This window comes from Diabrotica undecimpunctata, chromosome 5, assembly GCF_040954645.1.
Source record: "Diabrotica undecimpunctata isolate CICGRU chromosome 5, icDiaUnde3, whole genome shotgun sequence".
Classification (NCBI taxonomy): Eukaryota; Metazoa; Arthropoda; class Insecta; order Coleoptera; family Chrysomelidae; genus Diabrotica; species Diabrotica undecimpunctata.
Genome location: NC_092807.1, coordinates 120924236 through 120942424, shown reverse-complemented (window position 1 = coordinate 120942424; position 18189 = coordinate 120924236). Strand labels below are relative to the sequence as shown.

The 18189-nt window shown below is 32.3% G+C and overlaps 1 protein-coding gene across 3 annotated transcripts in view; it reads left to right on the top strand.

The window, feature by feature from the left end:
* Nucleotides 1-1215: 1215 nt before the first annotated feature.
* Nucleotides 1216-18189, top strand: part of LOC140441721 (uncharacterized) — a 32052-nt gene continuing 15078 nt past the window's right edge. The window contains exons 1-3 of one of the 3 annotated variants that reach the window (XM_072532605.1): nucleotides 1216-1524; nucleotides 2794-3242; nucleotides 9902-16026. In XM_072532605.1, the coding sequence (XP_072388706.1) occupies nucleotides 1501-1524; nucleotides 2794-3242; nucleotides 9902-12977 (3549 nt within the window). In that variant the 5' untranslated portion in view covers nucleotides 1216-1500 and the 3' untranslated portion in view covers nucleotides 12978-16026. Of the gene's footprint in view, nucleotides 1525-2793; nucleotides 3243-9901; nucleotides 16027-18189 lie in introns of those variants that run through there. The other 2 variants (XM_072532606.1, XM_072532603.1) reach the window with 2 other exon arrangements.

Below are 18189 nucleotides of genomic sequence, written 5' to 3'. Positions count from 1 at the left end.
AATAAATTAGATTAATAAAAACAGTTCAATACACTTCATGATAAATTTGAAATTTTACACAATTTTGATACTAACTTTGTTAAAATCGAAGAATATTATTTAATAACTGATTAATAAGTGATTAGTGATTTTGCCCGTCTTAGTGATGAAATCTTAGTGATTTTGACCGTCATCATGAGACGGACGGGGGATCCAATCAATTGCATCTACAATCACTCCACTTCATTTTTTATGTCTTTCTCCTACTGAAGGCTAGGACGGCAACAGAATAATATTTTAATATGTTGTACAACTTTCATAACAAATAAGTCACTTTTGGAGAGTCGCTCAACTTTTTGCGTAAAGTCGTCTTATGAAATCAATCTACATATAAAACCAGCGTAATTCTAGTTTGGCGATTTATTTGTTCGGAAGGCTCGAGTTTTGTATTATATTTTTTACCGATCACCAAATTCGCAGCCAATTTCTTAGGATCAACAAAATGTTTGAGGACCACACCAATACTTAATTAATTGTCAAAGAAATCACAATAATGTTTTATTATCTCTTTTGATTATACAATTTGTGGTCGCAGGAATAAATTAAATTATTCTTCTTAGGTTTTTCCATATAACTAAAATATTATGTAAGGTTAGCTCAAACATCTTTAACTTCAAAAAGTTCAGTAATGTCTTCATTTAGCAATTCATCTTCAAAATTGTGTCAATGTTGATCTCTCGCTAGGTTATACTCGTAGAATGTTGCTGTAGATTGGAACGGTTGAATGTTTTTAACCTTACAGCCACTTCCACTGGATGAAATAGCTTCTCTTTCATATATAAAAAGTTATGTTGCATATCTGGTTCTAATATAAAATGCATTATAGAAATTTAATTGTTTAGTGGACTTCTTAAAAACTGCTTTACTTTATAATTAGAATCTCCTTGTAAGAACCCATTTTTATTATCTCCATTTAAACTTCTTTCAAGAATATAAAATTCTTTATTCCTACCTGGCAGGTACGTAGAAAAACATATCCAAGAAGTATTACGAAATTGTCAGAATTTAAAATCAATAGTCCATATATTATTTAGAAAATTTATTGAAAGCTCTGTATATTTTGTATACTTACTCTGAGTCTTTTATATATAATTGAATGTATTTTATAATAAAATTATTAAACGAATCTGACAACCTAGCTACTACGTGCATATTTTTCATTTTGAAATTATACTAAGTTTGACGTATGACGTATAGAAGTAGATAAAATAATTGAAGAATTTATTTAAAAAAATATCATTGATAATATTTTTTTAATTCTTCAAATAAAATTGTTTCAATAATTTTACCGATATTGTAGCTTAATAAAATTTTAAGTAAACACAACATGTATACTGCGTTTTCAAAGTGTCTATGGTTTTTACAATAATAATGTTTGATAATATTGTGAAATACTGAATTACCAAACCAAAATTAACAACAGTTTTAATTTAATTAAGTTTAAGTTCAGTGGAAAAGGGTATGTCAGATTCAGATTCTAAAAAGGTATGTTAACAAATATTCTATGAATAATAATTATAATATATATATCTGGACTTCAAAAGCTATTACATATAAAAACTTTATCAAAGGTATGGATACTACTCAAGTATGACTCAAAATAAACATGCTGTGTTGTTCAAGCATGTTCGTGTTAAAAACAAATTAAGTTAAACTTAATTGCTTGTTAAACTGTTTGTTCGGTATGTTAGGCCGTTGTCTTCTGAGATTAGTTCTTGACGTTTCGCCAACACTAGGAGTTGGCATCTTCTGGAGATATTACTGCTTCGCTTGTAAGCTGTAACTGTCAGTCTCTTTGGGTTTGTACAATTTTTCTTTAGTCAGTGTCTAAGCAGCATTTTCTGTCTGTTTGTCAATTCTCCTCTTCTGAGCTCCAGTTAATAGGTTGAGTTGCCTCTCTGCTCATTCCCCTTATGATTTTATTTCTAGACACAGAAAGCTTACTTATTTCTGAGTCCCCTTCAGAGATCCCCTTTGTGTCGCCATCCTTTTTTGTCCCTGTGAGGGAAAAATCAATTGTGATGATTGATACAACACTATATAGGACATTCCCTACCAGGCATTGGAATGCTCTGTCAGGTTTGAGAACTTCCCTATCAATTATCTCTCTTCTTATACTTGGCACTCAAGGGAATGTAGAGGAATATTATCCTGACAAGGGCCTTTTATGTTACATTAAATCTATTAAGGAATTATATGGAGGTGATTTGATATTGTAGTATTTGGCTCATAGACATTTGATTCAAAGTGCGTCATGCATTTGATTTTGTTTTCATGACTCTGCTTTGAAAAATAGCACTGTTGATGCCATATTTTATGCCTGTTGGTCTGTGGTAGATATTTAATTTCCTTTCTACCGCCTATATCTAAGAGGCTTTCTGATACCTAGAAGAGGCTCTCTAGGGGTTAAAGACTTCACCTAGCGCTCTCATTCTTTTGTCATGTATGTCACATAAAGACATCGATTTGTAAATATCTCCAGAATATACTGTGAGAGTTTCTCAATCACTTATTTATGGACATTTGTACATTCTTTAAGCATGTAATAATCCAAATTATTTCTAATATTTTTTATAACCTTTATACATAAACAGGATGATTATCAGGTAGTGAAAGTTTCTCTACTAATAGTATGTTTTTTAACAATAATATATCTAAACTAATCATAGTCGAAAAATAGCTAGCATAGAAACTATTTTATGATTTGCAAAATATATTTTTTAATTTAATTAAATTCAGTGTTTTAATTTACAGAGAAAAATGGAACACTCAACTCCAGAGGAAGTTATAACAAAATTCCACAACCTAGATGGCGATTTGATAGGTGAAAGAAAAAAAAGCTTTTTCACTCTTCTCAAAACTGCCTCTCAAAAGTTAACACCAACAGAAATAGACTATGTAATAGATAATTTAAATCCTAAATCATACCAACAAAAACTTTTTTATGTACATGCTATTGTCTATTTCAAAAAAACTGAACAATTAATTCAAGTTCTCAAAGATTGCAATAGAGACCATATAAAAATTGTAATGCAGCAACACTGGTTTATTCAGGAAGCTTTTCAAGACATGGCACCCAATACTTTGGTAAATGAGTTCTTTCCAGAAGTGTCTTACAGTACTCGCCTTAAACTTCTGAATAGAATTACATGTTGTTGGAGTGAAGAAAAAAATGATGAGCTATTCAGCTGCCTTCAGCAAAGGTAATTATATTTTGAAATTTTCAGCATGCTTTATATGTGCAACAAGTATTTCTAACTGTAAAACTCAAACTTATTTGCTTTATCTATTGCAGCAAGCACTAGTGTGATTAAAGACAATTTTTAACAAATCTTGCATGTGTAGTTTGAAATATTTTTTATGTGTTACGAGCTATTGATATTTGTTTAATTATGCAAGTTATAATTAGTTTTATTAATGTTTTTTTTTAAAATACATTTTGCAATATGATGGACGAAAATCTTCAATCAGGTATCAAAAGATACCGTCTGATATCATACTGTGTGGAAATATTTCATCACACTCCCATCTGCTCACGCATTAGCTAGCTCTAGATTACATTTACTCTATTATTCTAGTACTATAACATTCTCGGTGCATTTTTCCATTCTATCTTTCTCTTTCATCATGAGATTTTAATGTCTCTTGCACACACGCCCTACACTTACACACATACACGTGTACATGTACATTCGGTACTTGAAAGTGATGATTCATGCCCTACTTAGCTTCAAGCAGCGTCAGTACTAAGAGCAGTCTTGTCATGGTTAAAGCCGAACGTTGGTGGCCCAAAACAAATCATGAGGGCATTACCCTCCAGGCTGTCCTGGAGTCAGTGAAAACGCGGAGCACATGTTCTTATGTGTCCTTGTTTTCTAGAAACTCTTCTCAAACAGATAATTTGACCAGAGACCTTAGTAGGAGTAATGCTTTCATCGAAGGCAAGCGAGCTGGAAAATAAGACAGTTAGAATGAGAGAAGCAATGACTTTGATTTCCTGGAGGAAGAGCAATAGCTAGATCCTCCCCCATGAAGTGAATGATGTAATGCCTTAAGGCGGATCCGCGTTGGAAACAGAGGCAGAAAAAGGAGGTGGTTTTTAGACAGTATGGTTATATATGAGTCCGACATACCTACTTAATAGAACATCTAGTCCTGATGATATGATGATAGTGGAAATTAAAAAACAAAATATATAAAACACTTCACAAATTTAGGGAATATCTGACAGACTACCAAAGAAGAACATTAACACCACACTTATATGGAGTTCCAAAAATTCACAAGGAAAATGTAGTCCTCAAACCGATGTTCAGCAGCATGGATTTTCCTTGCAGCAGACTGTTAAAGTTCCTCCAAGACATAATTTCATTCATTCAATTCTTGCAAAAACTAGCAGAAATACATTACAATTTCAACAATATGCTAGTCAGTTTTGATATTACCAGTCTTTTCACCACATTAGAGAAAACTTTAAAAATAATAAGGGGCAAATTAGAGAAAGATGATACATTGCCAACAAAAACTAAACTGAATGTATCAGTTATCATAGAGCTACTAACACTTTGCACAGATAACAATTTCAACTAGATAATAAACATAAAGTATGGTGGAGATATGTAGATGATGTATTCTCGATTTGGTCTCACGGACCAGAATCATTGAATAAATTTCTGATGGACATCAACAATAGAGAAGAATCAATCAAATTTACCATGGAACAAGAAAACAATAATTCACTTCTTTTTCTGGACATGCTAATCACAAAACAAGACTCAGAATATGCAACAATAGTCTACAGAAAACCAACCCACAGCAACAGATATTTAAATAACACTCCAACCACAAGGTAAACATAAAAAAGGAATTATCAAATCCCTATATGATAGAGCCCGAAACACCTGCTCTAATAAAAATGCATTTCAGGAAGGAAAAACACCTGCTAAAAAGGTTTTGACTAATATGCCACAATAATTGTGGCTTTATCCCATGTAAACATAATATTTTATATAAAGTAGTTTCAGAACCTAGATAATGTTAAGCCATCATTAACCGGTTGGTCTTGAGCTTCTTGCAGCCAATTCACAGTCATTCTTTTGACGTCGTCTGTCCATCATGTAGGTGGTCTACCTCTGCTTCTTCTGTCTGCTGGACGTCGCCCGTCATTCATTCTGACCACATGGCCCGCCCAGTTTTACTTCACCATGCTATGCACTCTATGACATCTGTGACGCCTGTGCATAGTTCTTAGTTTCTAACCCTGTCTCTGAGAGTCAGTCCAAGTAGTGAGCATTCCATTCTTCTTTGGACTACTCTGAGTTTGGTTGATGTAGCATGGGTTAAGACAAATGTTTCGGCACCGAAGTCATGACTGAACGCACACATTGGTTGAACGTCTTCTTTTCAAATAGATTCTTCTTTGCAGTTCAGCAGTTTTGTTGTCCCTGGCAATTTGGATTCATGGCCCAACTATATATATTTATGAACTAATCCTATTTCGTTGCAGTCGGCTTTTACATTTTGTCTTGGTAATAGGGTTGTCATGTATTGTGTCTTTCCAAAATTTATGTTCAAACCAACTTAATTACAGGCGGCATTTAACTCAGTAAGCACAGTTCCAATCTCATTTAAGGTGTCTATTAGCAGAACAATGTCATCCGCAAATCGTAGATGAGAGAGCATTTCGCCGTCGACATTGATTCTTTTGGCTTCCCACTTCAATTTTTTGGAAAAAACATGTTCCAGAACTGCCGTAAGAGTCTACAAAAGCCAGGACCAATGTTCGGCTATATTCGATGGATTTTTCTATAATCTTTTTATTCAATGAAGGTGGTCGTTGGTGCCAAAGTGTTTTCTAAAACCTGCCTGTTCCTCAAGTTGGTAAAAATCTAATTTTGTTTCCAGCCCAGAGGTGGCTTAACAGGCATGGGTCGGTAATTCTCGAGGTCTGTTGGGCTGCCTTTTTTGTGTAATAAAATGGTAAGTGTACTGTGCCAACTTGTAGGTGTTTCACTTGGGGACAGACATAAGTTGAATAATTTCTTTTTATTTTCTAAAAGTCTGTTTCCTCCAATCTTTACGGCTTCTATAACGATATTATCTTCTCCCGGCACTTTATTTCTTGCTATTTTCTTAAGTGTGTTCCTTATTTCGTCTGTTGATATATCAGGCATCAATTGCGATCCTTGGTTGACTAATCTTTTTCCTGAATTTTCTAATTTTTTTGTTAGTTGCTCATCATGGTTTTGCTGACTTTTGTATAATTCTGTATAGAAATCTTCTACTACCCTTAGTAATTCATCTCTGTTGGTGATGATATTTCCATATTTATCCTTTAATTTACATTGGACTATACTTCCTTGAAAATGAGGCTGGTCAAGCAGTCGCTGTTACTGGGTTCGATATCGCAACATAATAACAGATTTCTCTCTGACCAAATTCGATTATAATAAGATTAGGACGACATGTGGTTTTAACAAGACGGTGTCACATGCCTTCAGCCTGTGGAACAATTTAATTATTGTTATCTGAAATACAATTATCTGAAACTAGTTTAAAGTGCAACACTTTATTCAAGAGTCTTTCTTCAAAAACAAAACTTGTTGAAATTATAATCAGTATTGATATTATCATTGATTTCTTTGCCTTTATTTCCATGTGGAGTCGAATTCCTTAATTACACTTCTTTACAAGCTTCTATTTTAGATCATACCACCATTTATTCCTCTCAACATTTGCATACGCGTCTCTCTCCAGGTATCATTTAGTTTTCTTTATCATTGGAGTTTTCTTCGTATGGGGTGATTACCATTTCAGTGATGAACATTCTCTATCCAGCTTAACCTGCGGTCTCTTTTTTTGGTGTCAATTTGTATCGCATCTGGACTTCCCATAGTATATTCATTCTTAATATGTTCCTTTTTTATTGATCCATATAAGCATTTCTGTTACATGCATTAATCTTTTATAGAATTTGCCTTTTAATTTCAACCGAGTATTTTCACACAACACGCCATTCGCCTCCTTTCATTTTATTATAATCTCTCCCTAAATCTACTACATTTATCTCCAAATATCTAAAAAAAAAGTTTACCTAAATGCTTGGAGAGTTTTCGTCAGAAGCAAATATTCAAGATAACGTTCATTTCTAGTTTGATAAAAGTTACTTATCAGAATAGGCAGATACTTATTAAATTTTTGAAACATTAGTTGATCTCAAAGTATTACTTTCTTAAAGAACTTTCTTATTTATAAAATTTGAAAAAAATATTCTTAAGCATTTTTAATATATAACAAATTTTTAATTTCTATTTGAACTTAGAACTTTTTTGGGTTATTCAGGCACTAAATGTTATTTTTATACGATTTGCACCATTTGTCAAAGTTATTGACCTATATTTTATCACCATATTAATCATGTCGGAACATGTAGGAGCATATATGTCCCTCCAGGTTATAATTATGTCCCTCCAGGTTATAATTATGTCCCAATAGTTGCAAATCTCAATGAAAGGAGGAAACACAAAAACTTCTTTTTCATTTTGTGACATCGGTGGCATCTTCGTCGAGTGGTCCCTTCAATGGGCAAATGCTCTCCAACGTTTTGTAGAGACATTGTATTTTTTGATGGTCTAGGAGCATTTTGTCTGCCACAAATAATGAGCTGCTCGACTAATGGCACAATCAATTGCAGAAGAGGAATTGTTTATGGTGTACTTCTTTATAAAGTATCCAAGAATTCACAACCGACGTCAGAAGTAGGTTATAAAATACCTTCTTCCACCATTTATTAGATTTTCTGTCAATATCGTTCAGCACACACAGCTGGTCGGCAAGATCAACTCTGCCCATGTTTTGATTGTAAAATAAAACTGACTGTTGACAAGAAACATTAGTTTTTGAACCATCTTTCATTTTTCTTTTGACTAAATCAATTTCAGCTCTGCGACAATTTCTAATTACAACCACTTCTTTAGTATCCTTCCATTCGACGGCTAATACACCTGAATTGCTGCAATGCGTTTCTTCATTACGTACTTGCAGCTTTTTACTAAATTCTGGTAGCTGTATTCGGTTGCCCATACAGGTATCAACAGCCACATACTGTAAATTTTTCATTAGGTTCACTGAAATAAAAAACCATCAACGCATACATACACTCTGGACTTCTAATGACATAGTTTGGTAACCACTCTTTCACCCAAAGTTCCGTCGGTATGTTCAGTTTCTTTCTCAGCATATATATTCAGGTCATAAACGTAACCAGTCAAACGTGTTACACCTTTGCCAGATTTTAATACCTCTTTTTATAGGTTTTAGAGGTAGATATTGTTTGAGAACTGATCTGCCTTTAAATTTAGCCATTGATTCATCAACACATTGATTAACACTATGGAAACATCCACTTATAAAATTTTGTTTCAAACAAGTCACATCTTCGTTCTAACTGGATTATTGAAGTAGAGCTTCGATAGCAGTATCAAAAATCTATCTATAGAAATCGCAGATTTTAATGCTTCATTACCCATTGACTCATTTGTAGGCCAATAAACCTGTCTTGTTGAAACTCGATTGTAACTCATGACTAACAGAGTCCCCACAATTATCGTTATTTTAGAGGAATCGGTGGGTTCAACACTAGGTTTATTTTGTTCTTTTAACATCTCTAATCGTCGCTTTGTGTTTTATGATATATGCATTAGAAGACTTCTAGGGAACAGTTTTAGAAACACATCCATTTCACAACAAGAACGATTAACTGAAATTAATGGTACATCCAAAACGTCACAGATCGGTAGATTTTTTCGGGGAATAAAATTCTCCATAAGATGGCTGCCACTTCATCTGAGAGACAGTTAATATTTTACTAGAAGCTGTAGGAATATCACCAGGTTGTTCTTGGGGCAACTCTTCGGTGTCTTCAACTTCGAAATTAGTCTCACTTTCTGTATCATTATCAGATAAACATTTATCAATAAAATTAGAAGAACTGACAGAGGATGGTGCATATTCTGAACCGCTATCCTGAAATGTTCAATCAAATCCAATTATGTTCATCTAATTTTGTTTTTCTGTAATAAAATACAGAGTATGATTCGAGAGGCGTAAATACGTCCCATATTAAAATTCTAGTGGGACTCGTATGTCCCAACGTACATTTTTCAATAATAACAGTTAGTACCTACACTAAATTATTTATAAAACAAAATAATAACGTATTTTATTGACTTACCTATCCATTATAAAAATCAACCTTGTGAAGGAATAACGCCAACTAATACAAAAATAATAAAACACACTTCTCCTATGCAGACAACCACTTAGTTTCAATTCTAAGAAGCAACTGAATGTTAGCACGTGTAAATTGTGGCGGTAAGCAGAGCAGTAGGATGTTTTGTTCAAGTAGGACAGAAATGCCTGTACTTCTTATAATTGCTTTTCCCTCTAGATTTTTTTTTAATTAACAATGGAACAAATTGGATTCCATTACAAGTGAAAGGATTAAATTTCTAACTCTTTGTACCTCAATAAAGACAAAACTTAGCACACATGTTTATAGGAACATTTAGTCTTGAAAGTGAATCGCTAACAAAAATATTTCACATTAGTTTGAAAAAAGGCTATATATTTATAACGGGTAGAAAAGTTTTTTTATTTCTCCAACAAATATATAAAACATATTCTGTGATATTTTAACAAGCAACATATCGTCAAATTTATGTATATCTAGATCTAGACAGTGGTAAAACAGTATTTTAGTTCAAAAAAGATTTAACTAATTATGAGCATGATATAAATAATCAGTATCACTATAGTTATTCCTTCAATCTTTTTAAATTGTTAATTACTGTTTTTTTGCCAGGTATGGCTCCTCCGTTGCACTGCGGACCGTCTCGAAGAGTAGTATAAAGAAATTACTCAAAGTATTGAAACAATATGAAATAATATTAAACTCAGATGAAACAATTCGTATTTTGAATGAACCTGAAGACATAGTTCGAACATATTTTAACCACTACTTCTGTGTCCGTAAAAAAGCCTATTGTGAGAGTTCTGTTATAAATATATTGGCTGTTAAGCATATGAAGGTTTTCTTAGAATTACAAGCGTCTCAAAAAATATGTATAATAAAGCGGTTGTCAAACGCAGCCACAGTCCAAATGATTACTTACTCAAAAGAAGCCATTATAAATTCTCCACACTATCTGACATTCTTAAATTTGAGAGCAGTGGTAAAGTGTTTTGGCTCTGATTTTACATCTTTTTATAAGAAAATGTTACCTCTAAAGTTTGAACAGTTTCGTGCAAATTTAGATTGTTTTCAAATCCTTAAATATGTTCCTAAAAACAAACGTTGGGAACTTTTCATAGATGCGTTTTATACTAATTATCCCAATAGAAGCATCGACGATTTATTTTTGTCTTTCGATTTTTCTATAAACAAGTTAAATCCAAGTAGAGAAGTTATTTTTAAATGGGCGGAAACTAATTATACAATAACCGATGATGATAAGTACTTGGAGTACTATTCTCCTATTGTTTCAATACCTATTATTAAGGCAAAAATCAATTTTACAGCTAATCCAGGTAGAAGATTGGCTATGTTAAAAATTTTGGTTAGTACATGTGCCTATAATAAGGATATGATATCACTGGACAAAGTATTTGAATATATTGGTACTAGACACAAAAACGAAAACTCTTTAGCTTACAAAAAGTTGATTGAATTTATAATAAATAAATTTTCAGAAAACGAACTCAGTAAAAGTAATTGGGTATTTATAAACCAACAGTTGACGTTAATCAGAACTGTCACTAAAGAAATGTTTTATGATACCAGTTTTCTCATGGTGAATGTTTTAGATTATTTCTGCAAAAATGATATAGTCATATTCAAGACGATACTTTTTCATTATATGAAAGAAGCAAGCACATTTAACTGGTGGCCTTTTCAAAGCTACTTAGTAAATACTTCTTATCGTGAAATTTTTATTGAGTGCTGTAAAATGTTACCACAACTTGAATTTCCTTCTCGAAAATGTTTCACAGAGGTCCATAGAAGATTCATCAGAGATTTTGTGGAAATATGTGAAAGTAGACCTGAACTACCTTTAAATATATTTGAATATCCATGGTTTGTATCTGTCATGGAATACGATTGTAATACAAAAGATTCAACTATATCTGATGACAATCTGATACAGTATGCTATACGTTATAATATCTGTGTTCCTCAACATAGATTATCTCTCATAAATGACATAAAGCTAATGGAGATTTTAGAAGTGCTTTTTAAAGGAAACATGTATAAGTTTTGTAGCTTGCTCGAAAATATAACCAGAAAACCGAAACTAACCGATTTAGAAAAGAGAATAGTAATATATTCCCTTGAAAAGTTTGATATGAATGATTGGTACTATAGTACTGTTTTTAGACAGTTAATTGTTTACCATCCACGATTAATACTGCCAATATTTGACACTATATTTCCAGCATTAGACTACAACTTTGAAATTAAAGTCATTAAGCAATATTCTCACATAGAATTAGATACAAAAATTTGTCAAAATATATTCAAGCTTTTTAACAAGTTGGACGTTAAGAAGCTACAAAAAGCAATAGATACCTTAATAGATCTGCTTCCAACCGAACAATTGGTAGAATTTGTCAGCGACCAGTTAAGTGCTAGTAGAAATACATCAACTTTGGATAGTGAACTAAATTCACATCAAATTATAAAACGCATAGCCACAAATCTGAAAGAAGTTGCCGATTCGAATTCATTATTACCACTAGTACTAGAACTATGTGAAGATTCTTTAACGGAAGAAGTACTACCATCTCTGTACAGTTTGTTTTATAGGTGTCCTGAAAACCGTCTGCATGTTTATTACTCCATACTACTAAAAAAAAGCAATTTTGAACAAAAACATGCTATATATTTAATTGTCAAACTCACCAATCAAAACGTCGTTATAGAATTTTTCAAACAGCAAAAACCAGATGTAAATGTAGTTCGATCAGCATTGAAATGCTGTTCGATGTATAATTTTAATGATTTTTTTCCAATAGCTAAACAATTTTTATCAACACTGAAAACCTATGAAAAAACTATATTTTCTACTATGTCAAATACTCATATTACTATAAATCACCGCGCTGAATATATTGAAGATTGCTGGAAAATACTTGAGAAGGGCGAAGGTAATAATAAAACAAATAAGTACTTTGATCAGTTATTAAAATCTATAATGTACGAAGAGGTTGTTAAATCGTTTTCAAAAGAATTTGTTGATAACGTTGTTATAAAATATTTTCATATTCAGGAGAGTAACCGTCAACATATCGATAACTTTATAGTACAATGTCTGGCATTTAGAACTCAAGAGAGACATTTATGTTTAGGCGTGATATTCAAAAGTATTCTAACAGTACAGATGAATATTATTTCATTTTGCAAAAAGATTGTTGATCTTAAAAATGAACTTGCCGTTGACTTACTTCGGGATATCATGGACTACTGGAAACAAAGTACTTACTTGCCGAATACATTGGACAGCTACATTCTTTTAAATCTAATGCTTATACAACGCGAAACTTCAGAAAACCCCCATGGTTCTAATATTGTAATGTTTTTAGATCAGTTGCTTGCCCAATATAACTATCCAATTTTGGAAGTTTTCATCAATTTGTTCAAAAAACATGTAAATAATCATACAAATTTTAAAAAACTTGAGCTGCTCTATTCAATACTAAAATATAAGGTTTCACCAGAAAATTTAATTTTAATACTCCGTTTGATTGATCCGATATCTAGTGACGATAGTACTGAACAAAGAATTGTTTACAACAATATTATGGATGTGATTAAACTTTCAGAAGTCCCTATTGTTAAATGCTACTACCACATTTATTTAAAAACATATGGTTTGCATTAAAATCAACAAATATAGACACTCCTACAGTTCATTCATAAAGTCCTTTTACCCTATATCGGCATATGCAATTAAGATATGATCAGTGGGCCTCAAACAGTGGGGCGTTAATATTTAATTCCGATCGCTTGAAAAGTAAAAATATTTAATTTCATATATTTCATGTTCAGTAATAATATTGGATTTTACTGTATCAAAGGCATAAAATAAATATAATATGTATACACAGGGCATGTTAAAAGAACTGGGACAGAATATTTCGAATACTCGAAATTATTTGTTGACATCAAATGTTCATCAAGGTCTCTATAAGTCTCTATTTTGCGTATAGTGAAAATTATACGAATGGTTTTGCATGCAGTAAAATTGGAAAATACTTGCCAAGTTGCTGGTATGTCCAAATTTGAATAAAATACATCCAAGACTTTACTTTCTGCAGACACTGTATTTAATATAACCTTGAAAACAAATTGGCACTAAATCACTTCCGAGTTTTCAGCAAAACAAAAGGTTTAAACACGTGTAGTCCAGTAATTAATACCAAAGCTATTGAGAGTATGCAATCCAGTAATTAGACCGAAGGTACTTTATCGTTTAACTAAAACTCACCACAAATTTCAAATTGAATTCCCGAAACACTTTTTTGTTACACTTCTTTTTAGCAAACGATTTGTCCTATTCACTGATATTTCACTTTCAAAGTCGTCACTATCTGAATTGTCTATCCGAATAATTAGAGGCCGGCCTCATATATATGACTCGCTTGGTTTGAAAAGACTGAACGATTATGTCTTCCGTATGTCTAATACAATTTTGCCATTGTTCTGCCTTAATTTGTTCTAGCGATTCTTTCCCTAAACTAAGAACGCTAGCGTCATCTGTTGTTTTGGATGCATGTTTATCATAAAAAATTTTGGCTATACCCCAAACAAACTCAATTGCATTATAGTGGCGATGGTAAGGTGGAAGTCGAAAAACTTCATGGCCATATTTAAGAGCCATTTGGCCAGTAACAAATTTCTTTTGAATTTTGTGCTCTGCACACCTTTGAAGTAAATCGACTTTTAAAAATATGTCACTGTGATAAATTTTCTTTTGTGTCAACCACAACTTTATTTCTTCTTTTGTTCAGCTTCTTGAAGGAAGTCTCTCTTCTACTCTTGAGTGGTAGGATGCATTATCCAACACTTATGGATGGTCGCTCCAATTTTTTTAACAAATTTTTTTCAAACCATTCTTCAAAAATATTTGCATCTATATTTCCATGGTAATCACCTGTATTCTTTGTGGACGAAAAAATTAATTTAGCGTCAGAAATAAAACCCTCATAATTTCCAGCATGAAGTATAACGTAGCGTTTACCATTACCGGAACGACTAGAAGAATAACATTTTGTGGTGCAATCTTGCCAGGATGATTTTGACATATTTCTTTTAGCGAAAATCCAAGTTTCATCTAAAAATACAACTTGCCTCGGACTATCAGACGTTTTATTGTTCATAAATTTTCTTAAAAAATGCCACCGTTTTTAAACAAAATTAGAGAGTTCACACAATACTTGTCTATTATTTGTTCTTTTATATCGAAAACCTAATGTTTCAGCAGTCTCCACAAACTTGTTAAACTAATATCACACAGTTCCTTGTCTTTCATTTTTTGTAACACAGCACTAATTGTTACATGTTCTTTGGCTTTATACATATTATATATAATATTTTTAATTGCAAGTTTAATTGACTGGTGCAAATCTAGTTTTAGCAAAGTTTTTGGATGTCGACGATTTCTCTTGCTTACTTTATTTATTTCATCCTCACTCATGTTATTAATTCTTCGGAATGTCCTCTCCGAGATACCGCAAGCATCGCATGTGCGTTTCTGAACTACTATAACAGATGTCAATAGACCCATATTACTTTTTTCCAAATTGAAATAACTTTCGACTTTCAGAACTAAACGCCGTTTTTCTGGAGATAGCACTCTACGTTTCGACTGTATTTTATTTTGTTCCAAATTACTCATTTTACTTTAAAGTACCGCTTCACTACACTACTATAGAAAAACAGGTACCTATATACAACTACTACACCCTAAAAAGGACGAGGGTTGTACAACAGACGAAACAATCGAACACAAGATATTTAACAGCCAATGCTAAACAAGCATAAACACTGCATTGATTGTGATTGCAAAAACCGCTCGCATGATATATGTACAAGAGATATCCATATAGATCTTTAAAGTAGTGGTTTCTCCTTGCCTTCTACATCCTTATGTCGTTGACCTACTTCTCGGTTCATTCGCCTTTAGGGCCAGTTTCCCAATCCTACGACAAAAAAGTGCCCTACCACTAACTAACTCACCCGCTCTAAGCCGTTGGTCAGTAAATGGGAGATTGCTTATACCGGTAATCATTCGATAAATGGATAACAACGATTGGCGAGTGAGGAGATAATTATTATTATTTGGAGTGGGGAGATTATTTTTAATCTATATTTAGTGCCGTTTATCACTATATGTCCGAGTGTCGGAGATATTTTAACTTTCTCCTTTTAATCGTGTGCATATATTATATATAAAATTCTTCTACTTCCTATATTTTTGGATTGTACGTCCTGGATAACTTCCAACTCGTATATCATATAGATGCATAATCAGAAGACTAAGAAGTTTCTTTAGCATAATCAGAGTCCGCTAATTGTTAAAAAAATACCAATATTTTTAAGTAAACTTGTGGTTTATTTCCAATAAATATAGTAGGTAGTATAGAAATACTACAACAAAATAGATTCAGAACCAAGTTAAATATTAATCTTACAAACTAGATATTTAAAAAAAATCACTTAACAGCAAGTAATGATTGTTTTTGAGAAGAATACGTATTTTATATGCTCCACCTATGATTTCGTATAGTAATTATCAGTAGTGTTTTAAATAATGAAAATAAACTAGAAAATGTAAGTGATGCGATCATTTTGAGCATGAGTTTATAATTAAGTTATAAGTAATAATCTTTGACTACGTATTTTTGTATTTAACAATTTTTTTATTAATTTTGTATTTTTTTGTAATAAAATATTCAAAATAGAATATTGCGAGTTTTTTTCCTATATTTTTTTCATTTGCAATTCAATTTTTCCAATAATTTCAAAATAAACAATATTCAAAAGGATAAAATACATTTTTGTTTGTATATAAATATAATCTCATTTTTCTAGACATCGACCGGAACAGTAGAATATAGCTTTATATATTAACGATTTATTTATTTTTTTGACTTCAAAACTATGAACTATTTTCTATATATTTGAATATTCATAAATCACTGCATGATCTCTTCCACAGTATAGGTATCTAATATTCCTCTAATTAAAACACAAATTGAATTGAATACATTTTATATGCTATGTTTTAAAGCGTTGATCGCCTGTAAAATTTATTTTATAGTCCAGTCGGGTTAGACGAAAAAAGGCGTAACCTTACATGACGAGCTGTCCCAAATTTTATTATTCTAACCTTTAGGAGGGCCAATAGTATAGTTTGTTTCACGAAAAATGGTTGAGTGCTTAATGGTTACCTGAGCTGATCCTATTGTGTATACAAGAGTCTCTCAATAAACTACCGAAGTACACAGGGTCGCACTTCAGAAAGTTTGTTATTTAATATATTTCATTGGTAGCTGTGTAATACACGATTATAAAAATTTATTAAATGATTTCATATGGTATTTTCAGGTTGTTCAAGTGAATATACTTGATAATTGAACAATTTTTAACATGAAGAAAGTAGTTTTTTTGTTCTACGTGAATAATTGTAGTATATGGATCTAAATTCAGAAAGGTACTTTCCTTCACACTTTTTACAGGCTTAAGACTGTCAGCAAAAAACTGGCGTGTTTAAAAGTTTTTGCTCTTCCTAATCGGATATCGTTAAAAATGTACAGTAATAATAGTTCTATTTACAGTATATACATACAAACGAATACATAATGTACAAAAAATAGATGAATTGAAAAAAAATATATAGAAAAATATATACAAGTTAATATTTACAAAAAAAAATACCCAAAATATATTTATGAATTCCTAAATACCTAATTCTGTTTCGCTGTCACTATCCTCTTCAAGATTAATAACAATTGGTTTAATTATGTGATTCAAAGTAACATATGAATTTTCTACGTTCATTACATGGCGTACCGAATTTTTCCAACTTTCTGGGGAGATATCAACACATTTCCTTATTAATTCGACTACACTACCACTTAAAATCGGAGAAACATTTTGTGACCTAACATTTGACTTTAGTTGGTGCCACATATGCTCTACTCTATGGGATTAAATAAACAATAGTAGGGCGGAAGCCGTAACACTGTATGTCCCATGTCCTCGGCCAATGCGTCACAAACATATACTTTTTTAATAGAAAATGATTTTAACACTTCTAACAGTTCATTTTTTAAATAACTTTCTTCAAAATATATATCGTTTTCTAACAGATAGCTTTGAATTTCAATTTTCGTGTTATTTGCACTTGGAGACTTATGTAATTGACGACTGTGTTAACTTGCATTGTCCATTACTATCACACTATTTTGAGGAAGGTTAGGTATAAGACAATTCTTAAACCATTGCTCAAAAAGCTCTGCCGTTCTATCCTCATGGTAGTCCACGCAGGAGTCTTTAATGTTCTTTGCAGAAAGCCATAAGGCATTTGGGACCCAATCATTTTCTGATCCTGCATGTAAAATTGTTATTTTTTTCCCTTTGTTTGTTGGAGCTTTTGTTTGACACTTGGAAGAATCGGACCAACCTTTGGATGGTGTTTCATGAATGTCAAACCATGTCTCGTCCAGATAAATTATTGGTCGATCTTCTGTACGGTACTTTTTTATGGAAGTTATATATTCAGTACGCCACTTTTGTAAACGATGGGACTCCATAAGCACTTGCCTTTTGTCAATTGTACGATATCTGAAGCCCATTTTAGACAAAATCCTCCAAAGGCTAATGCGGCTACAGTTTATTTGTGTATCATCATTAGTAAGCCGTTGTTTTAAAGCATCTAATGTAGGTATCCGTTGCTCTTCGTACATTGTGTAAATTTTTCGTCTTATTAAGTCCTTATCACTTTCGTCAATACATTTGGTAGAACCGGCATCCTTACGCTTCCTCCTTGACTTAATGGGATTTGATGTAATTCTTTTCACTGTGGTTAG